General features: G+C 43.1%; 1 protein-coding gene and 1 pseudogene across 4 annotated transcripts in view; one reads left to right on the top strand and one right to left on the bottom strand.

Moving 5' to 3' along the window:
- Positions 1-2,539: 2,539 nt before the first annotated feature.
- LOC120095488 (U2 spliceosomal RNA) lies at positions 2,540-2,625 on the bottom strand (annotated as a pseudogene).
- Positions 2,626-6,704: 4,079 nt separating this feature from the next.
- Mettl16 (methyltransferase 16, RNA N6-adenosine) overlaps positions 6,705-18,166 on the top strand; it is a 46,309-nt gene continuing 34,847 nt past the window's right edge. For 2 of the 4 annotated variants that reach the window (XM_087572944.1, XM_087572942.1), the window contains exons 1-2: positions 6,718-7,125; positions 9,315-9,442. Coding sequence is in view for 2 of the 4 variants with exons in the window: in XM_087572942.1 (XP_087429068.1) it covers positions 9,315-9,442 (128 nt within the window). In the remaining 2 variants the exon portion in view is untranslated. 4 annotated transcript variants of the gene reach the window in all.

The raw sequence follows: 18,166 nt of genomic DNA on the forward strand, positions 1-18,166 counted from the left end.
GGGGATTTAGCTCAGTGGTAGAGCGCTTACCTAGGAAGCGCAAGGCCCTGGGTTCGGTCCCCAGCTCCGAAAAAAAGAACCAAAAAAAAAAAAAAAAAAAAAAAAAGAATGCAGTTTGTCTGTGTGCAGCTGTGATCCCAGCACTCTGGTGGTAGTGAGTTCAAGGCCAGGCTGGTCTACATAGTGAGTTCTAGCCAGAGTTACATAGTAATACATGTCTCACAAAAGCAAAAACAGAAGGAATTTGACTTGTTTGATCTTACCCGAGAGCTACTGCAATAGCATCTCTGAGAACAGGTCTGACATGGTGCATGCACTCCAGCAAGCCTACAGGGGTTTAGCTCAAATTTGATGACTGTACTCTCTTGTGTAATTTATGTGTTTCTTAGTTGTAACCTTATTTGTGTATGTGTGTCTATGTGTCCACACACGAGCACACATGCATATATAAGTGGTCGGTAACTAAGGTGAGTATATGGAGGTCAGAGAACACCTTGGTCCAGATAGTTCTGTCTCCTGCTGTCAGGCTTACACAGCAAGTACTTTATACCCACTTGTGCTCTGCTGTCCTTGAGGCCAAGTAACCACCATTTTTGGGAGCTCATCTGTGCCCCCTAAAGGATTACCCAAGTTGGGCTGGTTGATGGCTTTACACCTCCTCCCGGAAGGGTGGGGGAGGGTCATGAGACACTGGCCTGAGTCTTCAGTCCTCCCTGTCACTTCTGTGCAACAAGTGATTGTGCCTTAATTGTGTGTGGGCTCCAGGAAAAGCTGGGCCACTGTGGGGAGAGGATGCTCCATCTTTCCCTTGTGAGACACCTCTCATCCCTGCGGTGAGATGCACTTTGTAATTCAGGGCAGTCAGGAATTCACTATGTAGCCCAGGCTGACCTTGAACTTGAAATTTTCCTGCCTCTGCCTACACAATTCTGGGATTACAGGTGTGAACCGTAATTATATTCATTTATGTACTTACTTATTTTTGGTGGTGGTGGTGGTGGTGGTGGGGAGACACATGTGCTATAGCACACATGTGTAGGTCAGAGGACAATTTCTAATTTTCTCTTTACCCCTTGTCAGTCCTGGGGCTTGAACTCAAGTTGTCAGGCTTGATTGCAAGGTCCTAATGAGCCATCTTGCTGGGCTCTTGTGACAAGGTTTTTTTTTTTTTTTTAAAGTTGGAAATTTTTTGTATTTACATTTCAAATGCTATCCCCTTTCCCCGTTGCCCCCTCTCCTATCCTCCAATCCCCCCTCTCCCTGCTTCTACAAGGATACTCCTTCTCCCACCCATCCACTCCACCTCCACACCCTGGCATTCCCCTACACTGGGGAAACGAGACTTTACAGGACCAACGGCTTCTCCTCCTATTGATACCAGACAATGCCATCCTCTGCTACATATGTGGCTGGAGCCATGGGTCCCTCCATGTGTACTCTTTGGATATTGGTTTAGTCTCTGGGAGCTCTGGGAAGTCTTGTTGCTTGATATTGTTGTTGTTTCTATGGGGTTGTAAACCCCTTCAGCTCCTTCTGTCTTTTCTTTAACTCCTCCATTGGGGTCCCCATGCTCAGTCTGAAGGTTAGCTGCAAACATTCTCATCTGTATCAGTAGGGCTCTGGCAGAGCCTCTCAGGAGACATCTATATCAGGCTCCTGTCAGCAAGCACTTCTTAGCATCATCAGTAATGACTGGGTGTGACAAGTTTTTTTTTTTTGGTTCTTTTTTTCGGAGCTGGGGACCGAACCCAGGGCCTTGCGCTTCCTAGGTAAGCACTCAACAAGTTTTTAATTTTTTTTTTTTTGAGACAGGATTTCTCCGTGTAACCCTGACTGTGCTGGGATTAAAGGTGTGCTACACTACCCTGTTCCAGAAGAGTCTTTAAATTTTCTGTCGTGCCATATTTTATTTCCTTGTCTCCAAATGCCTATTAGACAACAGATAAAGTACAGAGTTCAGTAGTCTTGGGGTAGGGAAATGCAGGAAAAGTGCCTGAGGCAAAAGTAGCTTTTTTTTAAAAAAAAAAAAAATTATTTAATGTATATGAGTACACTGTAGCTGTCTTCAGACGCACCAGAAGAGGGCATCAGATCCCATTACAGATGGTTGTGAGCCACCATGTGGTTGCTGGGAATTGAACTCAGGACCTCTGGAAGAGCAGTCAGTGCTTTTTTTTTTTTTCGGAGCTGGGGACCGAACCCAGGGCCTTGTGCTTGCTAGGCAAGCGCTCTACCACTGAGCTAAATTCCCAACTCCACAGTCAGTGCTCTTAACCGCTGAGCCATCTCTCCAGCCCCCACCCCACTTTTTAAATACTGAAATCAATAGCCCAAGGGATAAATGGTGTGTATGCATAGATCATAAGTTAACAGACACCTTGAGTCTAACTCTGAAGACCATGAACACAACCAGGGCTCCAGAGCCCTTGTTCCCTGCCTTAGAGTAACCACAATTTGGAACTGGCTCCATAATCTTTGCTTTTTTTGTATTTTTCACACACACACATACACATACACACACACACACAAAGTCCTAAGCAGTGAGTTTTTCTACTCTGCTCATTTTGTAATTTAATATTAATGCATTTATTACACTTGATCTTAGCCAAAAGGCCGAGAAGCGATCATTAATGCATTTATTGTAGAATTTGTTCCTAAGCTTTATTCATGCAATGTGTATATGTTCACTCATTTGAACATTCTATTCTATTGTACCATAATTTATCTACCTGTCCAGAGGTATTAGTATTCTTTTTTTTTTTTTTTTTTCGGAGCTGGGGACCGAATCCAGGGCCTTGCGTTTGCTAGGCAAGCGCTCTACCGCTGAGCTAAATCCCCAACCATTAGTATTCTTTACAGACTTTTTTTTTTAACTTGATCAGTACTGCTAAGAGCATCCTGTATCTTTAGGCTTTCCAGAGCCCACGGGTAAGAAATGTTTCTCTGGAATTTATGTATATATACACACACACACATATATACATATATATACACACACATATATATACACATATATATACATATATACACACACATATATACATATATACATACATATATACATACATACATACATACATACATACATATATATATGTATATGCCCTGGGATGGAATTATGAGGTCCAATTACTTTTCAGAGCTCATAGGTCAATTGATGTCCCCAGCAGTGTTTGTGTTGCAACATCTACTCCTGAAGTCTTGGTGTCCCTTCCACCTCCCACAGCATCCCTAATTTTGGGTGTCTCTGCTGGTGACCATAAGCCAGCTCTTTCTTAGCCAGAGCCATGCCCCTTTAAACACCCCAGTGAATCTGTGGAGGTATTTTTCTGTACCCATGTATTCCTGACTGAACAAAAGTGAGCTCCTGAGACAGAAGAGCATGTCAGTCATGAGGTCTTCTCATGTGTCCATCAGAGCTGCAGGATCTTTCTGTGGATAGGTTACGTCTGCTCCACCCCAAAGCCTTGTCTCCTGGGGTGACAGAAGATACCTAATTCATTTTTTCCCATCACCCTCCCTCCCCATGGCTTTCCTGCTTCTCAGGTGAACACAGTTGCCTCTACTCTGTGTTTCTTGAAGTGTGGTCTACACGACAGAAACAGTTACACCAGAGAATGATAGCTCTGTCAGAGTCTGACAGGGTGCTGGGAGCAAAGCACATCCTCAGACCTTCTCATACTGACTCGGACTCTCAGGGCTGCTTTCTGGATAATGAGTTCCCCAGGTGACATGCACATTCCAATTTGGGAGCTGCTGCTTTGGGGATTGCTAGAACAGAAGCCAGGCCAAGGTCATCTCTAAGCAGTTTCAACTACCCTCCCAACAGCTCTTCCAAGAACCAGACAACCTTCATCTACTTCTGGTCCTCCCCCTACTTCCGTTGCCTTTCACAGGGCAGTAAGGACACAGAGACACTGAAAAGACCTGCCTGCCAATAGAAGCCTGCTGAGATGTAGAGTGGGAGAATTTCCAATGGAAGGAGTTTTTTTCCTTCTGTGTGTAGCCCTGGTTGCTGCCCTGGAACTTGCTCAGTTTTCCAGGCTGTCCTTGAACTCTGATCTTGAGATCTGCCTGTCTATGCTTCCCAGGTGTTGGTATTAAAGGTGTGTGCTACCACTTTCTAGCTTATTTCTCTTAAACTTTTTTTTAAAATTTATTTTAGCGTCTGGAGAGACCCTCAGCAGTTAAATGCATTGGCTGCTTTTCTAGAGAACCCAGGTTCAATCCTCAGCACCTAAATTGCAGTTCACAGCTGTCTCGAATGCCAGTTTCAAGGGGATCCCACACCCTCTCTGGCCTTCGTGGGCATTGCATGTATGTGGTGCACAGACAAATTCAAGCAAAACACCCATATATATAAAAGTAATACAGAAAGTACTCAAAAAAAGTATTTTTTAAAGTTCTATTGTTTTCATTTTGTGTGTGTAGGTGTTTTGGCTGCATGTATTTCTGTGCATCACCTGTGTGCCTGTGGAGATGCCAGAGACATTGGGTCCCCTGCATCTGGAGTTATAAGACAGTTCTGAGCTGCCCTATGGGTCCTGGAAATTGACCCTGGGTCCTTTGGAAGAGCAGACAGCACTCTTAACTGCTGAGCCATCTCCACAGCCCTACTTTTCTTTTTTTTTTTCCTTCTGCAGCAAAGCGTTTATTACATCTTGAAGAGCCAGCCCTACTTTTCTAAAAGATCTATTTTTTTTAATTGTGTGTGTTTCTGTGTTCTGGTACATGCATGTGAGTGTAGTGCCTGAGGAGGTAAGAGGGTGTCGGATACCCTGGAGTGTGCGAGATAAGCTATTGCAAGCCACCCACCAACATCCACAAAATCTATCAGAATTTTTTTTTGCAAATATTTAGAAACAAAAATCTTTAAAAAGTAACTTGTATGAGCATATGGCATAGGCATGTGTGCACATTTGTGGAAACCAGAAGAGGCCATTGGATGTCCTCTGTCATTCATTGTCTCCCTCTTCCTTTGAGGCAAAGTCTGTCTGTGAACTTGAGCCTTATGTTTTTTCTTTTTTTAACCAGTGAGCCCCAGGTATGCCTTGCTTGTTATGTGGAGACTGGGGTCCAAATTCTGGTCTTCATGAATGCCCATTAAGTGTTATGAGCCCTCTCACCAGACCACATTTTATAGCTATGCCATCTCATCTATCTATCTATCTATCTATCTATCTATCTATCTATCTATCATCTATCTATCTAGTGGTGTTAGTTTACACAGGCCTTTGCATTCCACCACTGGTCTAGTGACAGAATGTTGCTTTGGCTTTTTGAGGGGGTCTCTCATAGACCAGGGTGGCCTTGAACTTGATATACAGCAGAGGAACTCATACTTCAGCTTCAACATCCCAAATGCTGGCATTTACAGGCCTAGAACACCATTCTCAGGGTGAGATGAAGAAAAATTGAAGGTGGGGCAATTGAGGAGGGTATTGGCATGGCTTATAGCTAAGTAGCCAAGGTCAAGGAGGTCTTGGTCATGATTTGCTTCATTCTGAAAGGTGGCTCAAAGTCCTGATTGCTTGAGGGAAGCAACTGGGCTCCCAGAAGACAATTATTCCTGCTGCAGCATACAGCGCCCTCTATCCAGGTAATGAACCTCTGTGTGTATAGAAGAGGCAGTCCTGTCCTTAGAGGCCTAGCATTGCTGCATGAAAGTACTTATTGATCAGTCCTATTGTTCCAGGAACACAAGGTGACTGACTCCTTATGAGTCAACTGAAACGCCCTTTGGGCGATTTGGAACAGAACATTTTAAAAATTGACAATGAAATGCCTGAAGGTGCTAGATATGAAATGCCGGATTTTATCCTCTTGCCTTGTGAGTCCAAACAGATTCAATGCATTTTAGCCAAATCTGTTCCTTTTTGAAAAGAAAAATTAAAAAGGGGGTTTACTTTTATGTGTATGGGTGTTTGCCTGCATGTTTGTGCGCCACGGGCACGCGTGCCTTGTGGAAGGCAGTTGGGACTAGAGTTACAGCTCGTTTTGAGTCACCATATTGGGGCTGGAACTCGAACGTGGGTCTTTTGTTAGAGTAGCTAGGGCTCTTAACTGCAGAGCCATTTCTCCGTCCTCCGTCCCCCATCCCACACAAAGCAGTTTTTTTTTTTTTTCTTTTCTTTTCTTTTTTTCGGAGCTGGGGACCAAACCCAGGGCCTTGTGCTTGCTAGGCAAGTGCTCTACCACTGAGCTAAATCCCCAACCCCTCAAAGCAGTTTTTAAGTGCCATTTATTTATCTGTCCATCTCACAGGTTTATCTGTAATTACTGTGTCATCACCACATAGGCTTGCTGTGCAGTGTTAACTGCCATCACACCCAAGAGTAGCCTTTTCTAGCCTTCCTATTTCCTGCCCAAGACTAGATTTAGTACGATTTAATAAGGATGAAGAGAGCTGACGAAAGCTACAATTAAAAAAAAAAGTTTACAGCTTGGTGGAGTAGCTCACTCCTGTAATCCCAGCACCCAGGAAGGCCAGGGGAGGAAGATGGTTCCAAGTCCCTGACCAGTCTCCATGGCAGCAAACAAGAGAGAGCATCCCTCCAACTGCCAACCGAAGACTCCCAGTCGACTACTCCTCCCAAGCCCTGGTGAAAACAGGCTTCCATTTCTAAGTATCGCGACAGTTCCTTCTTTCTTTAGGCTCGGCCAAAAGTCTCGCGAGACTAGCCTATCCAATCACGGCGCTGAGTGGCTGCGCAAGATGGCGGCGCGCTTGGAGCGTAGCATCTGCGTCTTTAGGAGCTTGGCTGTGTGAGTGGGTTGGGATTCTTGGGCTTTTGCAGGCCCAGCCACACACTCTGTCCAGCTACTACATTGGCCTACGAGGTGCGTGGTTCAAAATCTCTTATTCGGTTGCGCACAAGGATCGCGTAAGAAGTGGATCATCTGCTTTTATCCTCTGGTTGTCGGATCCTCAGGGGCTTAACGTTGGATCAGAAGCCGGGGACCTGGGGCGGGTGTGTGCGTGAACGCAGGCGGTAGGTGGGAGGAGTTGAAGGAGAGAGTTCCTCATCACTCTCCTAGGCTGATGTTTAGAGAGCGCTGAAACCGAGACGGGAAGAAGACGTGGATGAGCCAGAGAAGTGGCAGAGGATAAGTCAAATTTATGAGGTGGGGGCGTGAAGAGAAAACGGAAGTGTTGGGGCCGAGGTGGGAGACATCTGTTGAGTTTTCTGTTCTTAAAACGTAAAAAAACAAAACAAAACTTGGTACGTATAAATGTTTTGCCAGCATGTATGTCTGCACCACGTGCACAGTGCAGGCAGAGGCCAGAAGAGGATGATGTCATGGGACTGGGTTACCAGATGGTCGTGAGCAGCCATATGGGTGCTGGGAATCAAACCCAGGTTCTTTGGAAGAATAACTGGTGTTCTTAACCGTTGATCTAACTCTATAGCCTCCATAGAAATGATGTGTGGAAGAGATAAAGGCCAAGAGGAATCCAGGAAATATGAAGTTTTAAAGAGGAAAGAAAGAAGGCTGGCCTCAAGGCCTTTTGGATTTTGGACCCACTCCGATGAGCCTCTTTTTGTTATTGTTGAAACTCACCTGGGCTGCCTATTCAGAAGGAGAATGCTATGTCTCAGCGGCATATACAGTGGAAAATGTTTCATAGTCATTCCTTCATTTTCTTTGGTGTTGATGACTGAACCCAGGGCCTTGCACGTGCTAGGCACATGCTCTCTCACTCTGAGCTACATCTCCTGGTGACTTCATATTCTTTCCAGTCAACAAATAGTTGAGTGCCTCCTCTTTTTTTTTTTTTTTTTTTTTTTTTTTTTGGTTCTTTTTTTTTCCGGAGCTGCGGACCGAACCCAGGTGTGCTTCCTAGGCAAGCGCTCTACCACTGAGCTAAATCCCCAACCCCGAGTGCCTCCTCTTACAGACCCTGTTTTAAGTATTTGGGAACCTCAGCGAACAAATATATTCCCTCATTGAGTTTACTTGTAGGGAAAATTTTAAAAATTAAGGCAGGGGCTGGGGATTTAGCTCAGTGGTAGAGCGCTTACCTAGGAAGCGCAAGGCCCTGGGTTCGGTCCCCAGCTCCGAAAAAAAGAACCAAAAAAAAAATTAAGGCAAATGTTCACTAAATGTCAAGTGAGTAAATTCCAAAGACAGAAGTTAGGATGGGAATGGAGTATGTGTTCTAGCCACTGAACATTTTAGCCAGATGCCTAAGGAAGACTAAACTGGCATTTGACTAAAGACCTAGGGTGGGGATATGTTCAGGGTGTGTGCATTTCAGTGGGGAGCACAATCCATGCCAACTGAACAGCCTTGGGTACAAAATGAGTTCCCAGTCAGCCTGGGCTACTAGAGACCTTGTCTAACAGCAATAAGAAGAAAAAGACAAGTACAAGTAGTCCTGAGGCACTTGGTTGGGAAGTGGCTCAAAGGCCAGTCGCAGGAACAGAGTAAACTGGTACTAGCAGACACTCAGTTAACTTTGAGGAGTGGGATGGATGGATAGAAATCCAGAAGTTAGTTATCTTGGGTGTAGCAGTCCTTGGTAGAATATGTGTGAGACATTGTGTTAAATTCCAGTTGAAAATTTTTTTAAGCAAAAGTTAAAGAATCAAGAGGAGTGACTTTATTGAGTGTGTCTGTTATAATCTGAACAAATAGTATAGAAAAATGAGCTGAATTGGCCAAGGTTGTAACTTGAGTCACATATGTTGAGAGTACGTACCTGCAAACTGTACTCTTTAATGTGTTGCAGAGTCCTAGCACATCAGCATCTCCTAAACTTGTTAGAGGAGCGCCTTTCTTTTTGCCCAGCATTACATGAAAGAAAACCACTTATTTTGGTATTCTCGGGGCCCGGGCACTGTCCTCAGTTTATGCTGTTTTTTACTCCCATTCTATAAGGGGCATTGAAATTAGGGAATTGAAATTGCTACATAGTGAGTGTCTACCATTTAGTGTGTGTGTGATTCTGGAGATGGAGCCCAGGGCCTTGAACATGTTGGCAAGTGCTCTGCTGATAGCTATATGCTCTTGAGGGGTGGGGCAGGTTTACTGAGGGTACTGCACTGGCTGCAAGTTGGACTGACTTGCTTTACTATTTGTGTGTTACTTGCTTGTTTCTGAGGGGGGTCTCACACTGTAGTCAGACTGGCCTGGAATTCACTGTGTAGCCCAGGCTTGTTGCAAGCTTAGTGTGATCCTGCCTCTGCCTCTCAAGTACTGGTGTTACAGTCGTGAATGTACTCCTGTCCCCATCAGGAGTGCTTTTTGGAACTAAATATGCTGATTTCCTCTCTATCTTTCTCACAATCTCCTCTTCTCTCTCTTTAAAGATGGCGCTAAGCAAATCAATGCATGCAAGAAATAGATACAAGGACAAACCACCTGACTTCGCGTATCTGGCGTCTAAATATCCAGACTTTAAGCAGCACATTCAGATAAATCTGAATGGGAGAGTAAGGTAGGTAACTCATGAAAAGTTATTAATCTATCATTTGAGTATGATCTGAGTGGCTGTGATGTGACAGGAAGCATGCTGGACAAAGAAGACCTGAATGGTAGCTATGTACATCATATGAAAAACCTCACATGACTTTGGGCAAATGGATTATCCACCCTGGAGGCCAATTTTTTACATCTAACAAATGAGAAAATTGGCAAGTCTCTTAATGGCTAACTTCCTGCTTCTACAACAGAGATGCCAATGTAACTCGGGCTAGGATTGTGTTTTATGTGATCCAGTGCTTGGTGAGTGTCAGAATGTCTTATTTTGAGGAATGTGATAACTAGAATGTTAAGACTGTTGCAAGGATGTAGCTTGGTTGTTGCAGTTGACCTGGCGTTCATGAAGCCCTATCTCTAGCCTTGCATAAACCAGGGGTTGTGGAGTACACAGTGGTGATGACAGCACTTGGGAAGTGGAGGCAGGAGGATCAGTTCAAGGGCATCTTTGCTTACATATTGAGTTTGAGGCTATACTGGGTTATTTGAGACTATTTCAAAACCAAAGAATGCAGAAATGATGATAAATGATGTAAGAATGTGAGAAAATAAGTGTGCTATACCTGAGGTCATAGATGCACCTAAGACCATGCCAGGCTTGTCAGCAAGTAATCTTAACCCACCCCAGCATGGTCTTCAGTCTTTTGTTCATAGTTTTGTGTACCAGTTGACTTTTTTTTTTTTCTTTTTTTCAGAGCTGGGGACTGAACCCAGGGCCTTGCGCTCGCTAGGCAAGCGCTCTACCGCTGAGCTAAATCCCCAACCCCACCAGTTGACTTTCTGTTGTTGTAGTAAATGGCAGTCATAGGAGGAGGGAAGGCTCGGTGCTGGAACTGTGCTCTAGACAAAGTGACTTTGTTGCTGAGGTTTGTGTCATGACTAGAAGTGTCTAAGGAACAGCTCACCATAACTTAGGCACTGGGAAGTGAGAGGAAAAGGAACAGGATCTCTGAGCCCCTTTGGAGGCCTGTCCTTAATGACTGAAACACAGGTGCTAACGCTTCCTAATTGTGCCAAACTATGGACTGAACCCTGTTTTGTTTGTTTGTTTTAAATCTCTTGAGTTCAAGGCCAGCCTGGTCTTGACCAGACTCACAGAGTGAGTTCCATGACCTAGCTTCATGAATGCTATACTGAAATCCTGCCTGGAAAAAACAAAAACAAAAAAGTAAACAAACAAAAAAGAAATTCATAGTTCTGAGGGCTCATGTTGGGGTTCTGGCATCATGAACAGTTATTTATTTATATATTTAAATTCAGTCTTTATGACTAAAGAATAGTCCTCAAGGGCTGGAGAGATGGCTCAGTGGTTTGAGCACTGACTGCTCTTCCAGAAGACCTGTGATTGATTTCCAACAACCATGTGTTGGTTCACAATTGTCTGTAACTCCAGTTCCAGCTGGTATGACACCCTCTTCTGGCACTGCATACATGTGGTTTAGACACACATGTAGACAAAAGGTCCATACACATTATAAAAATAAAGGAAATGAATAGTCCCATATCAGGGAAAGCTACTATGTGTGTCTGTGGGGGTGGGTGGCTTTGTGCTTGCTGTAGCACACATTGAAGTCAGAGGACAACTTGCCAGAAGTTGGTCTCTCCTGCCATGTGGGTTTGGGGATGGAACTGAGATTTTTGGTCAGGTTTGGTGGCAAACTCCTTTATCTCTGTCACCCTAAAATTCAGTCTTTTATTTTTAAAAATTTTTTTATGAGTATGGGTGTTTTACCTACATATATGTCTGCACCACTTGTGTGTCTGGCACCCATGGAGGTCAGAAGAGATTCTGGCATCAGATCCCCTTAACTCGAGTTACAGACAGTTGTAAACTGCCACATGGGTGCTAAGGATCCAACCAGGGTCCCTTTGGAGGAGTGGCCAATGCTCTTAACTACTGAGCCATTTCTCCAGTCCCCCTGAAATTCAGTCTTAATGATTTGTATGACTTTATCCACTTCTAATGCTAGTGTGAATACAGTTTATATGTGTTAAGTTACTAAAGCTTAGTTTTGGGTGGCAGTCGCATTGTTTTCTATGTATAAGTCCTTCTTACCTGCTGTCCTTAGGTTACTAGCAGTAGCTGTACTAAATGTTGACAACAAATGGAGAAAGTCACTGACATGCCTTTTACTGCTTTGTATAACTGTGTTTGTTTTAATGTATTCATATGAGACGGACGTAGTATGTGGGAGTTCAGAGGACAACTTGGTAGAATAGGTTCTCTCCTTCCACCTTTATATTGGGTGCTTTACCCAAAAGTTGAATTACTTGTGTCCATGTTGTCGTCATCGTCATCCCTTTCCTACCCCATGAGACAGGGTCTCTGTGTAGCCTTGGCTGTCCTGGAACTTGCATTGTACTGTAGACCAGGCTGGTCTCCAACTCAGAGATCTTCCTGCCTCTGCTTCTGCCTCCTGAGTTCTGGGATTAAAGGAATGTGCCACCATTACCTAGCTAGCTGTGCCCTTTAATTGTGTTAAAGAAACCACTTTTTGGATGAGGCTGTATTCTACTCCTTCTCGGTACCTCTCAGCAGACAGTGGTAGAGCCATGGTGTCACAGCAGTGCTGTTGTCTCTTGCCAGCACTTCAGATTCAAAGTTAGTAGCTCTGCTTTCCAAATTCTTCCTATGGATTTTCCAGTTTCAGTTCTCCAAAACTGATTTTAGACATAGCCTCTCCACCTGCATTAGGCAGGTGGCGACACGCAGGTAAATCTCAGGTTCAAGACCACGCTGGCTCACAGAGCAAGTTCCAGGACAGCCAGAGAAGCAGTGTCTCGAGAAAAACCAAAAGGCAAGAAAGGAAGGAAGGCCCTCCCCCCTTTTCATAGGATATTGTATCATGGGCTCCTTAATATTGCTTAATAAACTCAGTAGATGGCTTTTTTTTTGTTGTTGTTTAAATATGCTCCCACATAACTAGTTTTTACAGTTGAATCTGGATGGAAAAGAATACTTTTTCATTTCTTCAAATTCTACTCTTACAACATAGTCTTTACCTTGCACTGAATTTACTTACCAGTTTCGTCATATAATGCCTTTCCAGACCATACTCTTTGTAAACATATACAAATCCCTTGAAAGTAAGCAGAGTGCCTTACTGCTTGCCTCAATAGTTGTGCATGCGTGTGTGCGTGTGTTTGATTGTGTGCAACCTCTCTACTTTTTAAATCTTCTTTACTCCATAAATCTCTTTTTCACTCCCACATTTGACCTCCATATGAACGCTGTGGCACATACACACAATATTTTAAATTAATATTTAAAAGCATTATATAGTATATTAATTATTTATAGATGTAATTCTTCATATTGAGGACCCTGAAAACAGTTGTTGACTTTGTGATGTAGGGCTTAAATAAAGGGGTTGGACTTCTGTGTAGCCCAGGTTAGTTTTGAACTAGTAATTATTCTGCCCCAATGTCCTGAATCCTAAAATTACATGTGTCTGTGTCTAGCCTCTAATCTTATTCATTCACTCACTCACTCACTCACTCACTCACTCACTCACTCACTTTCAAATTTGCACAGACCTGCCTGCTTCTGCCACTGCCTCCTAAGTGGTGGGATTAAAAGTATGTGCCATCATGCCCAACTTACCTTCTGTACTTTATCATAAGCAAATTGTATGTTCAGAATTGTGTTTAAAGAGATACATTGTTTCATTTGTTTTATGCCTGTGTGTGCCTGACCTTAGTGTACATATCTGCACTGTGTGCGTGCAGGAACCTTCAAAGGTCAGATTAGGGCATTGGATTCTTTGGTACTGGGGTACGTTATAGATGACTGTAGATGATGGGAATTGAACCTGGGTCCTCTGCAAGGACAGCTAGTGCTCTTAACTGCTGAGCCATCTCTCCAGCTCATAACAGATACATTCTAAGAACTTTGTAGAGAATGGATTGCAGAGAGAATTAAGGTAACTGGGAAATGAAATCTCAGATTAAGATATTAGTGGCCTATCTAGGTGAAGGCAGTAAATGAAACTCACAGAAATTCCCAAGTATAACCAGGAATATGTGGTAGAAATTAGGAAGAGAAGAGCCAAGTGTGAAGCCTGAGGGAAGGTGGTAGAGCCATTAGTGAGTATAGAGCAACAGATAAGCTAATTTAGGAAGATGCTTTCAGTTGGGTATCTGAGGACCTTGGAACACCTGAGTGGAATATTTAATAGGCAATGGACAATAAGTTCAAAGAAAGGGGCACCATGATTGTGGGACGGTTGTTTGTTAAGGGCAGAAGAGAAGTGAAGCAGGAATTCCCTGTGTAGGGAATGGATGCAGTTGGTTTGGAGAACCATGTGGAAATGTGGATATATATGAGCGTGGTTGAGAAGTAACAGACAGGAAGAAAGGAAAGACAGAAAGAACAGGTCACAAAGAACATTGAGGCAGAGAGCTGGCTGGTGGATGAAGAGACCTGACACCAGTCTGAAGACTTGAGGGTGATTGCTAGGGCTCCACATGGCAGAAGGAGAGAAAAGCAGCTGAACTCCCACACATTTGACCTCCATATGAACGCTGTGGCACATACAATATTTTAAATTAATATTTAAAAGCATTATATAGTATATTAATTATTTATAGATGTAATTCTTCATATTGAGGACCCTGAAAACAGTTGTTGACTTTGTGATGTAGGGCTTAAATAAAGGGTTTCATGCTTGTGCGGCAAGCATTCTGCCACTGAGCTATTCCCCAATCCTGGAGAGACAGAGACAGACAGACAGACAGACAGACAGACAGAGACAGAGACAGAGACAGACAGAGACAGACACAGAGTGTGTGAGAGAGACAGAGAGAGATACAGAGAGATTTTTGTGTTTTTGGTTTGTTTTTCAGGATAGACTTTTAGGACTAAAGTGTGCATCATTGTTCCAGGCTGCAGCTCCCTAAAGGTCCTGCAGTGTGGAGAACTAACAGTGTTTTATATTCTCACGTGGGAGTCTGTGCCTTTATAGTACACTTTGAATTGGCCTGTTTTTTTTTAAAAGATTTATTTATTTTATTATATATAAGTACACTGTAGCTGTCTTCAGACACACAAGAAGAGAGCATTAGATCCCATTACAGGTGGTTGTGAGCCACCATGTGGTTGCTGGGAATTGAACTCAGGACCTCTGGAAGAGCAGTCAGTGCTCTTAACCACTGAGCCATCTCTTCAACCATGGGCCTTTTATACGTAGGCCTCTACCTCTCAAGTATTAAGGTGTCAATGATTATTATTTATTGTTTTGGGGGTTTTTTTTGTTTGATTGTTTTGTTTTTGTTTTTGTTTTTTTTTTCTTTTTCTTTTCTTTCTTTTTTTTTTTTTTTTGTTTTGTTTTTGAGTCTGTATTTCTCTGTGTAGCCTTGGCTGTTCTAGAACTAGATCTACGGAGATCCTGTATATGTCTCCCAAGTTCTGGGACTAAAGACATGCAACACCACTACACTACCTGGCTCAAAATTAATTTAAAAAGTTTATTTATGGTACTGGGAGATTACTTTAGTGGATAAGAGCACTCTTACTGCTCTTACAGAGGACTTGTATTTGATTTCCTGTACCCACTTGGTGGCTTACAACAGTCTAACTCTAATTTCAGATGATATAATAACCCCTTTTGGTATCTGAAGGCACTGTATACATGTGGGACACAGTCATGCTTGCAGGCAAACACCCATACACACAAAACAAAAATAATTTTTTTAAACTAAGAGTTCCTATTACATTTAGTCATCATTTGTGCATGCCCTATGCATGAGTGCAGTCCTGTGCCACAGGATGTGTGAAGGTCAGACAGGAATAGTGGGAGTCTGTTTACTCTTTCTAGCATCCGGGTTTTGGGGTTCAAACTCAAATTGTTAAGCTTGGTAGTACCTGTCTTTATTCACTAAGCCATTCTGCCAACCCTTCAAAGTGTCTGTTTTATAATAGATACAAAGAATTTCCTCCCTGGCAATAGTCAAAGAGACACCTTGTTTGTGGTGTTCTCTTTTTTAAATTTATTCTTTTTCGTTAGGAGTACACTGTTGCTGTCTTCAGACACACCAGAAGAGGAGATCAGATCCCATTACAGATGGTTGTGAGCCACCATGTGGTTGCTGGGAATTGAACTCAGGACCTTTGGAAGAGCAGTCAGTGCTCTTAACCTCTAAGCCATCTCTCCAGCCCCTGTGGTGGTATTCTTATGTCAGGGGCGAGCAGATGGCAGTCCTTCGTTCATTCTAGCCTGATGGCCGGCTTGGTGGCCAAAGCTGCTTCATGCCTAGGGCACATGACAATTTTTTTTTAAACTTTCACAGAGGAAAGCAAATATGCCTGTGAAAAGAAGACATGGCTGTTAACATTTTTCTTCAGTTTTTTCAATGTTGTCTGAGTGTGTGTTTGTGTCTCGTGATGCATATGTGTAGGTTAGAGAAGAACTTCGAGGAGTTGGTCCTCTCACTGTGGCATCCAGGGATCAGGACTGTGTGGCCAGTGCTTTTACCCTATCTTGGGTGTGGGGATCCTGAGGAAAGGGCAGTCAGGGAGAGTCTTCTCTAAAAATGAGCATATTTGCTTTTTGGTTATCTGTTATGTTTCCTTATCATTTTAATTTGTGTTAGTGTGTGTATGAGGTGTCAGTGTTCCTGGGGAATGCTGTGGCATGGACACATTTCTTAAAGGCAAGAGGATGGACACATTCTCGAGACAGAGTAGCCAGGTAACAGCTACTAACTTTGTAAATTTTTGTTTAATTTTACTTGATGTGTATACCTGCATGTGTGTCTCTGCACCACATGTGTTTTGGAGCCACTGGAAGCCAGAAGAGGTCTCAGCCCTGGAACTGGAGTTACAGATAGTTGTGAACTGCCATGTGGGTGCTGGGAATCAAACCCAGGTGCTTGAAAGAGCAGTCAGTGCTCTTAACTACTGAGCCATCTCCTGCCCCTCCAGAGGACAGCAGGTGAGAGTCAGTTCTTTTCTCCCATCACTGGTTGTGGGAGATTGATCTAGGTCATCAGGCTTATGTGACAAATGCTTTTACCTGCTGAGCTATCTCCCTGGACTGTTTTTTTTTTTTTTTTTTTCAGAGCTGGGGACCGAACCCAGGGCCTTGCGCTTGCTAGGCAAGCGCTCTACCACTGAGCTAAATCCCCAACCAAAGATTTATTATTATTATTTTTTATGTATATGAGTAGTACACTGTAGCTGTCTTCAGCCGCACCAGAAGAGCACATCAGATCTCATTACAAATGGTTGTGACCCACCATGTGGCTGCTGGGATTTGAACTCAGGACCTCGGGAAGCGCAGATGGAGCGCTTAACCACTGAGCCATCTCTCCAGCCCCCTGGACTGTTTTTTACAGGAAAAAGAACACAAAATTATTATATGCTTCATGTAATAAAAAAAAAAAGACTGTCAGACTATAGTATAGCATATGTAGAAGGGGCTGAGATGGCCAGTATTGACAATGTGATGATTGTCTTTCTTCTTTCCTATATCCCTCACTGCTTCGTTATAATTCTATCAGACTGCTGCGATTTAATTTTAGGTTTGTTTTTCATAGTACCCAACTCCATAGCAACAGCCTGCTGTTTCTGTGAGCTCTGTTAGTTGATCTGTGAGCTCTGTTAGTTGATCTTGAACATAGTGCAAGATTAAAAACAAACTTTTGTTTTTAAACCAAAGACCAACACTGAAGGTGGGTTGTAATTGATGACTAGTGTTTCTAGTCCCTCACTGATTATCCAGTGATGGAGAACAGTGTTGCAACAAGGCTGACAGGCTTTGGTGTTTATTGATACATTCGAGGCTCAGCTTCTGCAGTATTAGAATTATCCTTGTATAGTGGAAATGCATATTCTAAAACGCATCTCTAGAGATGATAACAAACAAAGTACTCATTTGTAGCCGAGAGGGAATCGTTCTGGGGAAATCAGAAGCCTGTTGACAATAGGCTGTTTGTGAAGCTGCATGTGTTAAAGAAACAAGAAAGACTGGTGGAATGAATAAATGCTAATTTTCACGTGAGAGCTAATTTTAGTTCCTAGGCCTCCCTGTGATCTTGGAAATGAGAATAAAAAAGATCTTGCTTGTGCTCAGGATTTGCCGTGTCCCAGGGTGCTAATGTGACCTAGATATTTAAGCAGTGAAGTTGTGTGACTAGACTTTGCCCTACAAAAGATTTCTAACACTTGGACTAATGTCTGCCTTTTCTTAGAACTAAAAAAGGAACAGTCAATTTTGTTAATAGAGTCTTAGAATCAGCTTTCATGGTTTCCATTTACTCCTTTCACTAGTTAGTCTTCTCTCTGCTTCATATGTAATGATTTTGGTGATAGGTTCCTGTGCTGTTGTTTATTAGAATGAGAAAGAAAATATGTGTGTGTGTTGGATCACTGTTCCAGGCAGTCATATTGTATACCTCTGGCTGCTTGATGTTAACTGTGAAATCCTGGTTGGCCTTGAACTTGCAAAGATCTTTCTGCCTCTGCCTCATAATTGTTGAGAATGCAGGTATATGCTTTCATGCCCGACAGATTTTGTCAAACCCAGTGTTCTGGTGGTGGTGGTGGTGTTTGTGTGGTATTTTTGAGACAGGATCTCGTGAACTTCTGATCCTCCTGCCTCCCCTCCTCCCAAGCACTGAGATTATGGGGGTTCACTACCATGCCCCGTTTAATGTGGTTCTAGGAGTCTAATCCAGGGTTTTT

This window comes from Rattus norvegicus, chromosome 10 (genome assembly GCF_021556685.1).
Source record: "Rattus norvegicus strain SHRSP/BbbUtx chromosome 10, alternate assembly SHRSP_T2T, whole genome shotgun sequence".
NCBI lineage: Eukaryota > Metazoa > Chordata > Mammalia > Rodentia > Muridae > Rattus > Rattus norvegicus.